Source organism: Ceratotherium simum, chromosome 5 (assembly GCF_057802395.1).
Source record: "Ceratotherium simum simum isolate JZ-2026a chromosome 5, ASM5780239v1, whole genome shotgun sequence".
NCBI lineage: Eukaryota > Metazoa > Chordata > Mammalia > Perissodactyla > Rhinocerotidae > Ceratotherium > Ceratotherium simum.
Window position 1 is genome coordinate 21,580,885 of NC_141904.1, and position 15,597 is coordinate 21,596,481.

The 15,597-nt window shown below is 42.9% G+C and overlaps 1 protein-coding gene across 1 annotated transcript in view; it reads right to left on the reverse strand.

The window, feature by feature from the left end:
- The window catches only part of COL6A5 (collagen type VI alpha 5 chain), a 114,470-nt gene that overhangs the window by 72,466 nt on the left and 26,407 nt on the right, over positions 1-15,597 (reverse strand). The window contains exons 4-6 of the mRNA XM_014789693.2: positions 10,915-11,547; positions 5,461-6,021; positions 1,731-2,285 (exon numbers count right to left, since the gene is read on the reverse strand). Of these exons, the coding sequence (XP_014645179.2) occupies positions 1,731-2,285; positions 5,461-6,021; positions 10,915-11,547 (1,749 nt within the window). The remainder of the gene's footprint in view (positions 1-1,730; positions 2,286-5,460; positions 6,022-10,914; positions 11,548-15,597) is intronic.

Genomic DNA, 15,597 nt, shown 5'->3' on the forward strand with positions numbered 1-15,597 from the left:
CAGGCTTTCAACAGAAAGGAAACGTCAGAAGGTAGTTCAATGTCAATATAATGGTGAGATCACTGATGTTTGCCAAACTGGCCTGCTGCTTTCAAGAGCGCAGGGGCTCATTGTCTAAGCTGGGATTTTTATCCTACTCCCTCTGGCTTCGGCCGTCTTCTCAGCTTCTGGCAGGCAGACTTTCCTATGACACCATGCCTCTTTGTGTCTATTCGTGTTGCCTCCCCTGACCTCCTGAATTAGAAAGGCCCCAAGTAAGGGTAGAGCTAAGGATCCTATCACCTCATCCTTAGCCCCAGGCCCTCCTCCATATTAGAAGCCAAGTGACCACTCTGGCTGGGCCTCCAAAGTGTGGGCCTTCTCTCCCCTCTTTTCCTTTCCTCAGTACCTTAAGCACATGCCTTCCCAAGGTTCGCTTTCTCCACCTACCACCTGCCTATCTTACCTCCAATCCCTATTTTTGGCAATGAAGTCTCAAAATTTCAAGCCTCGACACTGTGGATGAGCCCAGGCCACACCTGTAGGAACCTGGGGCCATGACCCACTGCGATTTGGTGACTGGTCATGACTTGATGAATATTAATGAGTCGATCTAATGTATGAGGCAGCTGGATTTCACCTTATGCTCTAGACAGGGCCTCCACAAACATTCCATGTATCAAAATGAAGAAATTCCAGGAAGGGCCCAGCGGATTTCAAAGGTGGGGCTGTGGCCTTAAGGTAGGCCTTTCTTAGAAAGTCTCAACATTACCAAGAGTTTTGGAATCACTGCCATTCTTGGAGGAAGAAAAAATTCCAATTTAGCTGTTATGAGAGAAATCTTAGCGCCATCGCCTAAAACTCAGAGTTGACACTGAGACATTTTATTTATTAACTTTCTGAAAACTTCACACAGATATTCTGCAGAATGAAGTCCAAAAGAGATCTCTCTGTTGCCAGGGGAATGACATACAACAAACTTACTAATACTTCAGTTTGTTCTGTTAGTTGTAGCCAAAATACAGGTAACGGCACATGATACATTGAAAAGAACAGGTGTTTTTAGTCTTATGTATAGATTTATAACCAGTTCTCACTCCAGAGCCATTAAAATTGATGGGCTCAAACTGAAGTTGCTCAATACAATCTGAAAAGCACTCCAGTTTGTGAGGTAAAAATGATGACCCCAAGCAATCGTTTAAAAAGTAATAAGTTAAAATTTTCCAAAGGCATAGATACGTGAATACACAAATGTAAAATACCTAGCTGACAGAAGTTAAGGAATAACATGAAGCAATGAAAATATACACTATATATATATCTTTAAAATAGAGAGGGTTGTTTTGCAGGGGTTGCTTAGGATACTGGATTTAATTTAACTAAGAGGAAGATGAATTTGTATTTCTAATTATTTACTACTTAACAATGGTTATAAGTGGCCAAAAAACAATTCTGGGGAATCATTTGGGATTAAAAATTGGATCTGGAAAAATCTAGGTATGCAGGTATTAAAGAGGTGGAAGTTTAATGTAAAATTCTGAGACCTTCATAGACTATATTTGAAGTCACCAAAACCAGACTCCCTCACAAAACTGTTAATCTGGAATATCCCCGGAGATCATGAGTATAAGACCAAAACTTAACACTATAGTCCAATTAGAGGCCAAGCCCAGAGTTCAGCCCACTGTTCACCCCACTATAAAATCAACAGCTCACATCCTTGAGTCCTGAAGAATAACAGGGTCACTTACCATGCTGAGCGCACACACGAAAGATGAGTTTACTTTCTATTGCCTTTAGATCATCGAACTTCTCAACATGGAAGACCAGGCTGCCATCCCCACTGATCTCCTCTAGCTGAGACCTATTGGCACCGAACACTCCCACAGAGAAGATGATCACACCTTTGTCCCGAAGAGCTCTGGCAGGTTCTCTCACAGCATCCTGTGCTTCTCCGTCCGTGATGAGGATGAGAAACTTTTTCACCCTAAGACGGGCCCCCTTGAGGGGGCTGAAGTACTGATCTACAAATGTTAGTGCCTTTCCGGTAAAAGTGTTTTGGTTCAGGTAAGACATTTGGTCTATTGCATCAGAAATTTCTTTCTGCGTAAAGTATTTATTAAGCTGGAACTCTTCCTTAGTATCAGTACTGAACTGAACGACACCAATATGGGTTTTGTCGGGTCCAATTTGAATCTTAGCTAACAGATTTTTCATGAAGGTTTTCATTTTCCCAAAATTTTCAAGTCCTATACTGCCAGAACTGTCCACCAGAAACATGATGTCAGCCTTCATGTCTTCACAACCTGCATGTTATTAAAAAACCAGAAATAAACCAGGTTGACATGTTTCTCAGAATATGCAGAAACAGTAAAGCAGAAATAAACGCATTAATCAGAAAACACCTAATTTAACTCTAGCAACTGCTATTGCATTTGGAAATTTTATTTGCTTCTTTAGTAGAAACCTACTGACTAGGATCCTGAATCAGAAATCCATTGAAGATTAGCCAAAAAGATTTAAAGGGGAATTGCAACTTCCAAAGTGTGTATTCATTCATGCATGCGTCATTCATTTATTCACAATTCATTCATTCATAATTCTTGAGGTGCATGAAGTGCCAAGCATCAGGCTATACGTTAAGGATGCAGTGGTGATCAAAAAAAGGAATCAGAGGAAAAGTAATCAATTCCCTGTACTCATAGGACTAATATTCCAGGGTTTTATGTACAGTCTTGAAACACAAAATTCCAAGTAGTCTTTATACAGTATATTTTCTGGAATAATTTACAGTGATTTGATAAATACTATAAATCAATATTAAAAATTGGGGCAAAAAGCTTTTACTAGAGAGAATAAGTACGTTAGTAAACACATATTCATTCAACATGGATTGTTCTTTTATTTATAAACAAAATTTGTAGATATCCTACTGATTGGAAATGGACATGTATTTGCATGTGTATGTATGTATATATGTACACGCATATACATATATATGTACACATACATATATACCCACATAGAAGACCAATTTCTATAAGCCATAGAAACAAACCACTGTTATTAATTCATGGTACAGATGTTGTGTGTATACATATGTATACATATATAAAATATGCAAATATATTTTCTTTAGCATGTATCTCCTTAGTCTTATCCCTTTCATCTGTCTGTTACTGTTGCCATTCTCTTACTAGTCCGTCCCTCAACACTCACAGAGTCCATCCCACACTATTTGAAAATAAACAATTAGCATCAGCCATAGAAGGATAAGATGATGCTAATTATTTTTTAATAACTTGTGTAAGGCCCACAAGGGAGGAATAAAACCACCATCTAAGACCCAGGCTACCCTGGGGCCATCATGCAAGTTGTAAATAAGGAGGTTGCTGAAGATGTCTGTGGCGTTGGTGAAGCCCCACCGCTGTGAAGTGTGTAAGGCTTTCGTCCATGAAACACAGGTGAAAGGAGTCGATTTTTATATGTGGTCTAGTATCCACAAAATTATCTCCCTGTATCTGTTTATGACAGAGACTGCTGCTTGTCCTCTAATATCTTTTCTCCCATTCTTCTATGTCAATAAAGTTTCAGCTAGGCAGAGGGCTGCCCAGGTAAAGACTCTGTTTCCCAGGCTTCCTTGAAGCTAGATGTGGCCCTGTGACTAAGATTCAGCCAACAGATATGAACAGGAGTGATTCGGGCACTTCTGGGTCTTAACAATGAGACAATTGAGCATGGCGGGCTCCCTTGGCCCTCTCTCCCTTTCCACAAATGCCAGGTGATGAGAACTGGAGCTTCAGTTTTGACCTAGAGACGGAACCTATACATTGAGCATGGAACAGCGTCTCTACTAGACCTGGACTGCTCCCTCTGGGCTATTACACAAGACAGAAGTAATATTCTGTGTTGTGTGCTTTGGGGTCTTTTTTGTGAGAGCCACTTAGACAGCCACCTAACCAATACATTCGGTCTCACTCCATTCGCATCCGCTCTGAGACCGGTCAGTGTTTTCCTAGGCCTTGAGCTTTGGCTTCTTAGTTTTCCTGCCTCTCTGATCACATCTTACGGCTCATTTCCTTGTCCACAGCTTGTCTCCTCCTTCAGATGTGCCAGTGCTCAGGCCTCTGATCTGCAACTACCTGTAATGTACTGTACCTCCTCAGATTGGTCCAGGACCTTCTCCCTTGAAGGACCTGAGATACAATCTACTTTATGTCTCCTGAAACTCTCTCACTTTCCTAGGCATCAACTCCAGGAACCATTGTGGAACTTTTCCTCTTGTACTGTTTCTAAGACACCCTGAAGACCCCACTCTATTACTGTCCACACAGGGAGAACAATGAATAAAATTGGGATTTAGGTTTTTGCTATGAATGCTACTTATGGGCTTGTTCATTTTTCTTTTGATTTTAGTGACTCAGAGAAAATTCCAACACATTTTCACTTTTGTAAGTTCAAATAAGTGAGAATTCTTTTCCTTCCCTCATCAGTGAACACCTTAGCCAACTTCTGCAATAGCTAACTTTTATGTGGTGCTTACAATGTGCCAAGCATGCTTCTAAGTGCCCCACATACATTGTCACCTATAAGATTTGCAATAAGCCTAGACACAAGGGAACCAGGGCAGGTAGACAGTAAATAACCTATTCAAGGCCCACAGTGAATAAGTGATCAAGCTGGGGTCTGCACTTTTCCTCTTTGACTCCAGCATCCTCTGTCTTAACCACTAAGCTAACACGCCTCTCAGCAGACAATATTTTCATGCGCTAATACTAGCAATCAACACATACTATTCTTAATTAGTAAGTGGCTATTATTAATAAGAGAAATAACAATCAAGTACGGGAATTTGCAAATTTGCAAAGTTTTCCTAACTTTTGTTATTTACTCTTTTTCAGAACAAAAAGGCAAATATGTGTTCCTGTCATAAACAAAAATAAACAAGGATTACCTGGGTACTAGGTATGCATTCATAATAGAGAAATAATGGTTGGTGTTTATTACGTTAAACCTAGAAGGACTCTCTTATACAGGTATTATCCTCATTTTATAGATGAGGAAGTTTGAGGCTCAAGTGGAAAAGTGAGTTGAACCCCGATCTACCTAAAGCCAAAGCCAATTTTCTTTCCACTGTACTCATCTGCCTCCATCAGTGCTTATGCATGCACGCTCACACAACTCACACTTAGAATAGAGTCTCACACTCCACAGCAGTGGGCTGTGTCAAGGCCGCAACATTCTTAGCAACCTTTCTACTTAGGACTTCCAAGATGGCCTCAGGGCAGCTGTCTACAGAGGGCTTTTCTAATCTTGGCAATTGGTTTAAAGTGAGGGGCTGAATCTCTCCCAGGTGATAAAGGAAGTTAGCGAAACGGTAGCCAGACAGCTGGTCACATCACTCCTGTCTCAGCCTGGCTATTAGTCTGCCAGAAGCAATTAATGAAGTGTGCAGAAAAAAGCCTTTTTAGTTTTGCTTACCTTTCTCAGTGCAGATGCCGTGAGCAACTTCATTTTTTATGCTTTTTAAAGAATCAAAGTTCTGCGCAAAGTTAACCCTTTCTTCTTTCCCAGCAATTTGTTGCAGTTCCGCCTTGTTAGCATCTCCAACGCCAACTGCATGAATGGTGATCTGCTCAGCCCTTAGTCTCTCAGCAGGTTCCAGGACGTGGTCCGATGACTTCCCATCAGTCAGCACAATGAGATGACAGGGAATCCCACTTGGCCTATGCTTCCTTCCCTTCCTTATTATTGGTCGCATGAAATCCAGAGCTGCCCCCGTGGAAGTTCCGCCTTGGAGTTGCCTGATGTTGAAAATAGCCTTTCTTAAGTCCACATCATTAGAATAGACACTAATATGAAATTCTACTTGATTCTTATGTGAATACTGCACAACTCCAACTCGGACTTGGCCTGGGCCAATGCTAAACATTTCTGTCACTGCTGACATAAATTTCTTGATTTGCTCAAACTCTTTTTGACGGATGCTGGTTGAGCCATCGATGAGGAAATAGAGATCCGCCTCCTTTGTATCCACACAGCCTGCAAAAAAATAGAAAGCGGAAAGTGCATTCTTCCATTAACTATAGAGAATCTGGCGAGAACTTTGCAAGAGGGTTTGTAGAGAAATGTGAGACTGTGAAGTTTCTAAAGAACGAGGACACTTCACGTTTGCAAAGAGCCTGTCCATTTCATCGAGCTTGTTCATACTCATTCTCTCCTTTGAAATTCGCAACAACCTTGTGAGGAAATTGAAACAGAGTGGGGCCTCATTTGCCTAAGGTCACACAGCCAGTAAACTAACGGGTAAGGACCAGAATCCCAAGTCTCCAGGCTCCAAGATAAATCATTTTTCTAGTATTGACACCTGACTTTTTAGACAGTTTATGCCTTCATTTCTTGAGAAACAGGATGGGATAGATGACTTTCTCTTCTTACTTCCCCAGTAACCTCTTCTTCCCAGAGCAAGTAGCACAGTATATTTAAAACTAGAACCAGATCATATTACTCTTCTACTTAAACGAATTATCATTGCATTTAGAATTTAAAAATAAAAAATTGACCTGATCTTCCCCCTGCTTTTCTCTCTGATCCTATTGCTAGCAATTCTTCATCTTACTCACTGTGCTCTAACCACACTGGGCTTCTTTCTGTATTTTGAACGTGCCCCAGAGCTTTTGCACTTGCCCTGCTCTCTTCCTGGAATATTCTTCCGCCAAATATTCCCATAGCTTGTTCCTTCTCATCTCATCATGGACGTGCCAACTCAAACATTATTCTTCAAAAAGGCCTTCTCTTCCCCTCCAGCTAAAGCACATCAATCATTGTCTAATCTATTACCCTGTTTTCTTTATAATACCCATTACTTTCTGAAATTATCTTATTCATGTGTTCATGAGCACAGTCTGCTTCCTGTCACAGAATGTCAGCTCCACAAGGACAGAGACTTTGCCTAGTTCTCTGCTTCTGCCCAGTAGGCCTGGTACATCACAAGATTTCCATAAAAATTTTTAAATAAAAGAGCTCTCAATGTTCCTCCCTTTTTTGAGCAGATTCTATGAAACAATGCTATAACTTTCCTAATAGTCTATTTACAACTCTATCTAGTCATTCATTGAAATTGGGTAGGAGAAAGAGCATACTTTTAAAATTTAGGTTATTTATGAAATTATCCAGTTGAGTACGCGAAAAGATCTTTAAAATACAAGACAATTTAGTCATTTCAGAAATACTTTCTCTCAACAGTTTTTTGGCAATTTATAGCTATTGACACTGCTTCAAGCTATGGGGAGGTGGTCCTTAAGAAATCAGAAATACTGGAAACAAGTTTAACCCTGAGAATTAAACTATGAAATCCGCACATAAAATATTAGGGCAAAGATAAGCAGTTATCTGCAAAAGTTAGGGTTGTTCCTGGGCCAGCAAAACTTGACAGTAACCAGAATGAATTGATTTATATACCTCATAAAAAAGAATTAGGTATTCTTCAGAAGGAAGATAGTGGTGGTCTGCACGAAGGAGAGAAAAATGTGAAGTCACAGTGGGTAGGCGTGGCAAGGCCCATCCAATCCCCCTTGGAGTTATGTTGTTCAATACACTAGCCACTAGTCACATATTGCTATTAAAATGTAAATTTAAACTACTTAAAATTAAACAAAATTTAAAAATAAGCTCTTCAGTTATACTAGCCACATTTCAGGTGATTAACAATCCCGTGTGGCTAGTGGCTATCATATTAAACGGTGTAAATATAGAACATTTCCATTATCAAAAAAAGTTCGATGGGACAGTGTTGAAGCAGAATGTGTCCCTGGCCCACAGCCTCACCTGTACAGTTATATATAGAGAGAGATAGAGATAGAGATCTATGTTCTTGATTTTGAAAGAGAGTCATCCACCCAATTGGATGCCACTAGACATTTCAATCATAAAACTAACTCCCTTACTCTCATTCCACAACTTCCTTGCTCTGATTCTTTTGATTATAATTTAGCGTCTCACTTGGCATGCCTACAGGAAGAGAATGTATTTCTCAGAGGACAGGAACATCCAGGCCCTGGGCAGTGATAGTTGTCATTACAAAGACAACTGTCATTCTTCTTCTATATATTAGCCTCTTGGCTTGGTTAATGAGTCTCCCCTTGATTTAATGAAGTTCTATTTAAAAAATTGAATACCTAGTATGTGCTAGATGTGGTGGATACAGCAGTGACTACGTCAATATAGATTGGTTCTCTGTGTCTAACCATTCTGAAACTAGAAAGCTGACCACCACACTCTAGACCATGGCAAATTCACTAAGGTAGTGCTTCTCAAACATTGCTAGCATGAGTTCACTGGGGAGCTTACCAAAATGCAAGTGTCTAGGCCCTACCCTCAGAGACTAATTCATTACGTTTAGGGTGGGGCTTGAGCCACTGAATTATTAACAAGCTCCCCAGGAAACTCTGGTAAGTTTACTGCAGATGCTGTTGGTGCTCTGCCTGTATCCCCTCAAATCTTTTACCATTTTTGTGCATGTTGGCCCCCAATGCTTTCACTCCAATGACTAGCACCTCTGTCTGTTTGTTTCTCTCAGGTTGTTGGCACCCTCTTGGCTTGGTGCTTGAGTGAGAAGTGTGTGGAAATTTACATTCCCACGTGTGCTGGAATATAAATTCTCTAGCTATATTGTCCCCTGACTAGGACAATTCTAAAGTTGAACCCACGCTGTTTCTAGAAATGGCCCCACGGAATTGACCCTCCATGAGACTTTGCCTATCATCCTTCCCTTCCTGGTTCTATTTCCTCACTTCCCTACCAATCTCCAGTTTTTCTTGGGTATATTTCCTAATACATCAATTTCACATGAATCCTTGTCTGGCCTCTACTTCTCAGGAACCCAACCTAAGTCAGGTACCAATATTTGAGAGCCACTGAATTAATAAGAAGCTACCCACTGTGGCCTTATGGAAGATAGCCATCCCCTTGGACGGCCCTTGCCCTCGCCTTGGACCCATACCTTTCCATTTAGAATTTCTATAGTGACAATAATAGTTTTTGTCACATCGTTGCAAACTCCCCGAGAGAGACCACATTACACATCCCTCCTATGCCCGAACAGTTGATACTAGACCAAGGTGGCTGCCACTCTGAGGGACTCCCCTATGTATCACTCAGGAGGTAATAGGGGACTTGTTTCTTGCTGCTGCTTGTGATGTACATGTGCCAGAGGAAATCCAGGGCTGGCCCAGGATGCATCCTTAAACCTTCAATTGACTGGTCTGAGTTTAAAACTAGCCTTTAATATCATTGGAAGATTACAATTCTTTTCTACGTGAGTGCTGCCAAATTCCAGTTTCAATTGTTTGTAAGCATTTTATCTGCAGAGGAAATGTGTGAAAATAGCAGCTATCTCAGAATTAGATAATCTCAAAGTGACATCAAGTATCTCTTGGCATGTACCTTTGAAAAGAGCTCAGGAAAACTAGCAGATTCACAAAGCATCTTATCTAGGATATCCTTCACTAGAATGATGGAAGAAAAAAATAAGAAAAAAGAACAAAAAGTGAGAAAATAATCACGGTTGTGCATAAAGATATAGGAATAAGGATGATCCCTGCAAGACTTTTATAAGAGCAAAACATTGGCAATGACCTGTATATCCAGCAGTTTAGGATATGTTAAACAAATTATTTTATATCCATACAATGGAATATTATTCCCAACCTAAAGAATGCTGCAAAAGAATATTTAAGGAAATTGACAAAAGTTCATGATACAAGGTTGATAAAAAAGTGGGTAAGGCAGATAATACCAGTTATCCCCAAGATCCATTCTCTCCTTCTACACTAATGGAACTCCCAATTTTAACCTAGGTACTTGCTGCCCCAAATAAAGACTACATTTTCCAGTTCTCATTTTTACAACTAGGTGTGACATGTGACTAAGTTCTGGCCAATGAGATGTAAGAAGAAATGGTGTGTGTAATTTCTGAGAATATCCTTGGAAAAAAGGAGGTAGAAGCCTCCCCTTTTCCTTCTCTTTCATCTTTCTTGCTTGCTGGATGTGAATGTGATGCCTGGAGCAGTTGTCTTGGACTAAGATCACGGGAGAAAAGGCCATGAATAGCAAAAACAGTAACACAGAAAGAGACAGGGTCCCTGAACCATGGTGTACCACACAGGCTCTGTCTGCCTACCTCAGGACTTAACTGTGAAACAGAACAAATAGTTTCATCCTGTTTAAATCACTGCTATTTTTATTTCTGTTGGTCACACCCAAATGTAACTGTAACCGATACAACAAGTTACCCGACTGTATATTCCTGCAGTGTCCAACACAACAGCCATCAGCTACATGTGGCTACTAAAATTCAAATCAAATTAAATTTAAAATTCAGTTCCTCAGATACATTAGCCACATTTCAAGTGCTCAATAGCTACATCTGGCTAGTGGCTGCCTTACTGGACAGCACAGATAGAGAACATTTCCATCATCACAGAAAGTTCTTCTGGACAGCACTGAAATACACAATGTTATACCATTTTTTTAAAACGAGTGTATTTGTGTGTACATGAATGTAGAGAGAGAGAAGAGACTAAAATGCAAGCAAAATAAATGTTAAGAATGGTTTTATCTGAAAGATAGGATTACAGATGATTTTCTTTTCTTCTCTATGTTCATCAAGACTATTAAACTATTTTATAATTAACACATTATTTTTTTACGTTTTATTGAGGTATGATTTACATACTAAATACTTCACTCACTGTAATTATTCAATGATTTTTAGTAAATTTATAAAGTTTTGCAACCATCACCAAAATCTAGTTTTAGAACATTTCCATAATTCCTGAAGTTCCCTTATCCAAGTATAGTCAGTCCTTGCTCCTGCCCCAGCCCTAGGCAACTATTCATATTTTATAATAAGAAAAGTATTTTTTTTAAACATACCAGTTTTGTCAAGATCTATTTGTTCAGCACGAGTAGAAATTTGGGACCATATTTCATTCTGGAGCTTTTTTAGGAAGTTCTTACTATAAGTTTCCAAGTCTGCATAGGACTTCAGCACGGAAACTGTCTGTCTCGGAGGGTAAGATGCTATTTCTTCTATTTGGGTATCGTTAGCCCCTTGGATGCTCATGGCAAACACAGTTACGTCCTCCAGCCGAAGTTGCAGTGCAGCCTCACGCACCTCGTCATCTGATGGTCTGTTAGTGATCAGAACTGCGATCTGAGGCACTCCCTGTGCCCTTCTGCTGCCATTTGACTCTGAGAAGCCTTCTCTCCTCATCGTCTCAATAGCAGCTCCAACATTGGATTTCCCAGCCTGGAGAGAAAGCTTCTGGATTTGCTCCTGAAATTCAGATTGGGTTGTACTTGAACTCAGAGAAGAAATAGTATTGGCTGTATTGCTGTAACTCATAAGTCCAAGCCGCAGGCAATTGTCCTTCACATCCATGGAGGCGGTAATGTTCTTCAGGAAGCTCTGCAGGTTCCTCAAATTTTGTGTGGTTCCGACTGACTCATCCACCAGGAACACGAGGTCGGCAAGGGAATCTTTCTGACAGGCCATGGGGAAGGGAACTGTGGAGAAAGAAAAAGGATTATTACAAACCACTGGCCCAGAGTGAGAAAGGCACTTTTCAGATTGTCAAGAAGCATTAGTGACAATTGAGGTAGTCATGACAGATGTAGTTAGCATAGTTTTCTTTTTGTGAACAAAAGATAAAAATTCTGAACACGACTTACAAGGGTCATTGACTTCAAAGGCTTTGCAATACTGTTCTTGCTATCTGAAGAACAAGTCTTACCAATTTTCCTACCACGGCTCACCACCAGGATCTTCATGACCACCATCACCACCACTATGAATACCACCACCACCACCACTACCTCCACCTCCACTACCACCACCACCAACCACCACCACCACCACCACCTCCACCTCCACTACCACCACCACCAACCACCACCACCACCACCACCTCCACCTCCACTACCACCACCACCAACCACCACCACCACCACCACCACTGCCACCTCCACTACCACCACCAACAACCACCACCACCACCACCACCTCCACCTCCACTACCACCACCACCAACCACCACCACCACCACCACCTCCACCTCCACTACACCAACAACAAAACCACCAACCACCACCACCTCTACCACCACCTTCACCACCACCACCACCACCACCTCCACCTCCACTACCACCACCAACCACCATCACCACCACCTCCACTTCCACTACCACCACCAACAACCACCACCACCACCACTGCCACCTCCACCTCCACTACCACCACCAACAACCACCACCACCACCACCTCCACCTCCACTACCACCACCTCCACCTCCACTACCACCACCAACAACCACCACCACCACCACCACCTCCACCTCCACTACCACCACCAACAACCACCACCACCACCTCCACCTCCACTACCACCACCACCACCAACCACCACCACCACCACCACCTCCACCTCCACTACCACCAACAACAAAACCACCAACCACCACCACCTCTACCACCACCTTCACCACCACCACCACCACCACCTCCACCTCCACTACCACCACCAACAACCACCACCACCACCACCACCTCCACCTCCACTACCACCACCAACAACCACCACCACCACCACTGCCACCTCCACCTCCACTACCACCACCAACAACCACCACCACCACCACCACCTCCACCTCTACTACCACCACCAACAACCACCACCACCACCACCACCTCCACCTCCACTACCACCACCAACAACCACCACCACCACCTCCACCTCCACTACCACCACCAACAACCACCACCACCACCACTGCCACCTCCACCTCCACTACCACCACCAACAACCACCACCACCACCACCACCTCCACCTCCACTACCACCACCAACAACCACCACCACCAACAACAACAACAACCACCACCACCACCACTGCCACCTCCACCTCCACTACGACCACCAACAACCACCACCACCACCACTGCCACCTCCACTACCACCACCAACAAAAACCACCAACCACTACCACCTCCACCTCCACTACCACCACCAACAACCACCACCACCACCACCTCTACCACCACCTTCACCACCAACAACAACAAAAACCACCAACCACCACCAACAACTACCAACAACAACCACCACCACCTCCACCACCTCCAGGTCCACCACCACTACCACTCTCAAGTGCAGGGATGCAGGGATGAGTTAGCAGAAATATTTTTGACCTCAGGGAGCTCACATTCTATGGGGAGGATAGATAACTAGATCATGTTATTTCAGACAGTAATAAATGCTAGCAAGGAAATCAAACAGGTGACTCAATTGAGTTACTATGCTGGGGATATGGGGTGGGTACTAACTTATCTGAGACATAAAGAAGTCAGGGAAGGCCTGTCTGAGAGGATCATATTTGGGTTGAGATATGAATGAAGAGAAGGATTCAGCCACATGTTGTTCTGAAGGAAGAGGAATTCTGTCAGAAAGAACAGCAGGAGGTAGGAACAAGCAAGAAGCTCAGAGTGGCTAGAGCTAGTGAGTGAGGAGAACAGCGATGGATGAGGTCAGAGGGAGGTGGGGCCCAAATCATATAGGAGTCATATGATCTTATTTAAGTCATAAATATCACCCCAGTTGCTGAGGGGAAACAGTGAATTCACAGATATCAATTAAGAAACAAATGCTCTAGTGCCAGAAAGAGATAATGGTTCTTGGACAAGGATAACAGCAGATAAGGTGGAACAACAGGGTAGCTTAGATACATGATCAGAGGTGGAACAGAGAGGACTTGATAATAAATTGGATGTAAGTGTGGAGAGGCAAAGAGGAAGTGGTGAAAACTCCTAGGTTTTTGCCTGAACAACTGAGTGGACGTTGGTGGGCTAAACTTGGAAGAGACACACACAATCTCTGCTCACATTTCATCGGCCAGATCTTAGTCTCATGGCCACTTTTCCTAAGGAAAATGAAGCTCAGAGGTTAAACAACTTACTCAAGGCCCTAAGCAGCCAAGCCAGGGTTTGAACCAGACCTTCCTGACTCCAAAGCCCTTACTCTTATCCTCTAAAGGCAAGGAAGGGGTCCTGTCAAGCAAATCCTTGTTGTGCTGTACCGCTGTGAAGTAAATAGGAGGAGTGAGAGAAGCAGCATCAGCACACAGAGCCCTCTAAGAAGGTGGGAGAGCCCCACTGTCCTGGACAGCTCAGGCAAAGCAGCTACCTACAGGGGTGGAGGATCTCCAAGGTCCCCAAGGTGGAGGGCCACAGGAGCGTTTCTGCTGTGGGAGACGAAGCACATACGCCATAAGAACCTGCTATTTTCCCTAAGGCAGGAGGAGTGCGGGATGGGGAGGGGAAGGGAAAGGGACTCCCTGGTGCCTCAGGGGCAACACTAACTGTGGCAGAGCCTTCTAGATACTCACCAAAACCCATTTCCTCTTCTTGGGTATAGAGCTATACCTGATTTCCCAGCCTCACTTTCCATTATGAAAAGTGGCCATGAGACTAAGATCTGGCCGATGAAATGTGAGCAGAGATTGTGTGTGTCTCCTCCAAGTTTAGCCCATAAAGCCCTCCCATGAGTGATCGTCCATCTTTTTTCCCTTCCACCGAATGTGTAACAATTCCCAGGTCACCTGGAAGTCATATTTGATGATGGAAGAGCCACCACCAGTCCAAGTACCTGAACAGAGGAAAGACAACTGGTCACTCTGAGCACTGGCCCCACAACGTTATAAGAGAAATGAATAAACTTCTTCTTATCCAGGAAGTCTATTTGTTATTAAACCCTAGTCTAGTCTGACAAAAAAATCAGCCCATAGCTATAGCCATTGAATTGATGAATGGCAGAGCAGGATGGAAGTTTCAAGTTCATTCCGCTTCTTACAAATGAGGATGCTGATGCAAGGCACAGAGAGATGATATCACTTCCCCAAGTTCACAGAGTCAGCGAGTGGCATTGTCTGGATCTTTTAACCTGGTGTTCAGGGAACTTTGTACCACACCAAGTGGCTTCCTTGAGCATTAAAGCTGGATAGCACCTGTTCAGAATGGCCCATCATCGCTAACCGAACACAGAGGCAGCTGGGAAAATCCATTTTGCCGGAAGTCTTTCTACCTCATTCTGGAGAGAATGGCTGGAGCCTCTCAACAGCACAGCACCCTTACTGAGAACCTCCCCTGAGCTGTGTGCTGGCCTTTTTGCCAGCTCATCAATACTGTATGTGTAGCTTCCTGTCTCATTTTACCCATTCTTCACCAATGCTTTCTAGGTTTACCTCCCAAGCAAACTATTTGTACTCAAGGGTCTTCTGTTTTGGGGTCTTCATGGAGAACTCTCCTAAGACACAAATAAAGCATTTTTCAAGTGAGAAGTTGTGAGTTGTGGGGGCATAGTAGTCTTCCTTTTGGTCCAGGGGATCAGGAATGAAAGTTGATGAGAAGGAGGTGTTCTGCAGGAAGTACAGGGATTTGCCAGGGGCTGAAGGGAAGGCTGTTGTGGCACTTGGCAGTTCTGGGGGGTGGCAGCTTAGTGATAATAGAAAATGTCTTTCTGGCCTGAGAATCAGCATTCTCCCAAAGGAAACCAGCTGCAGTGA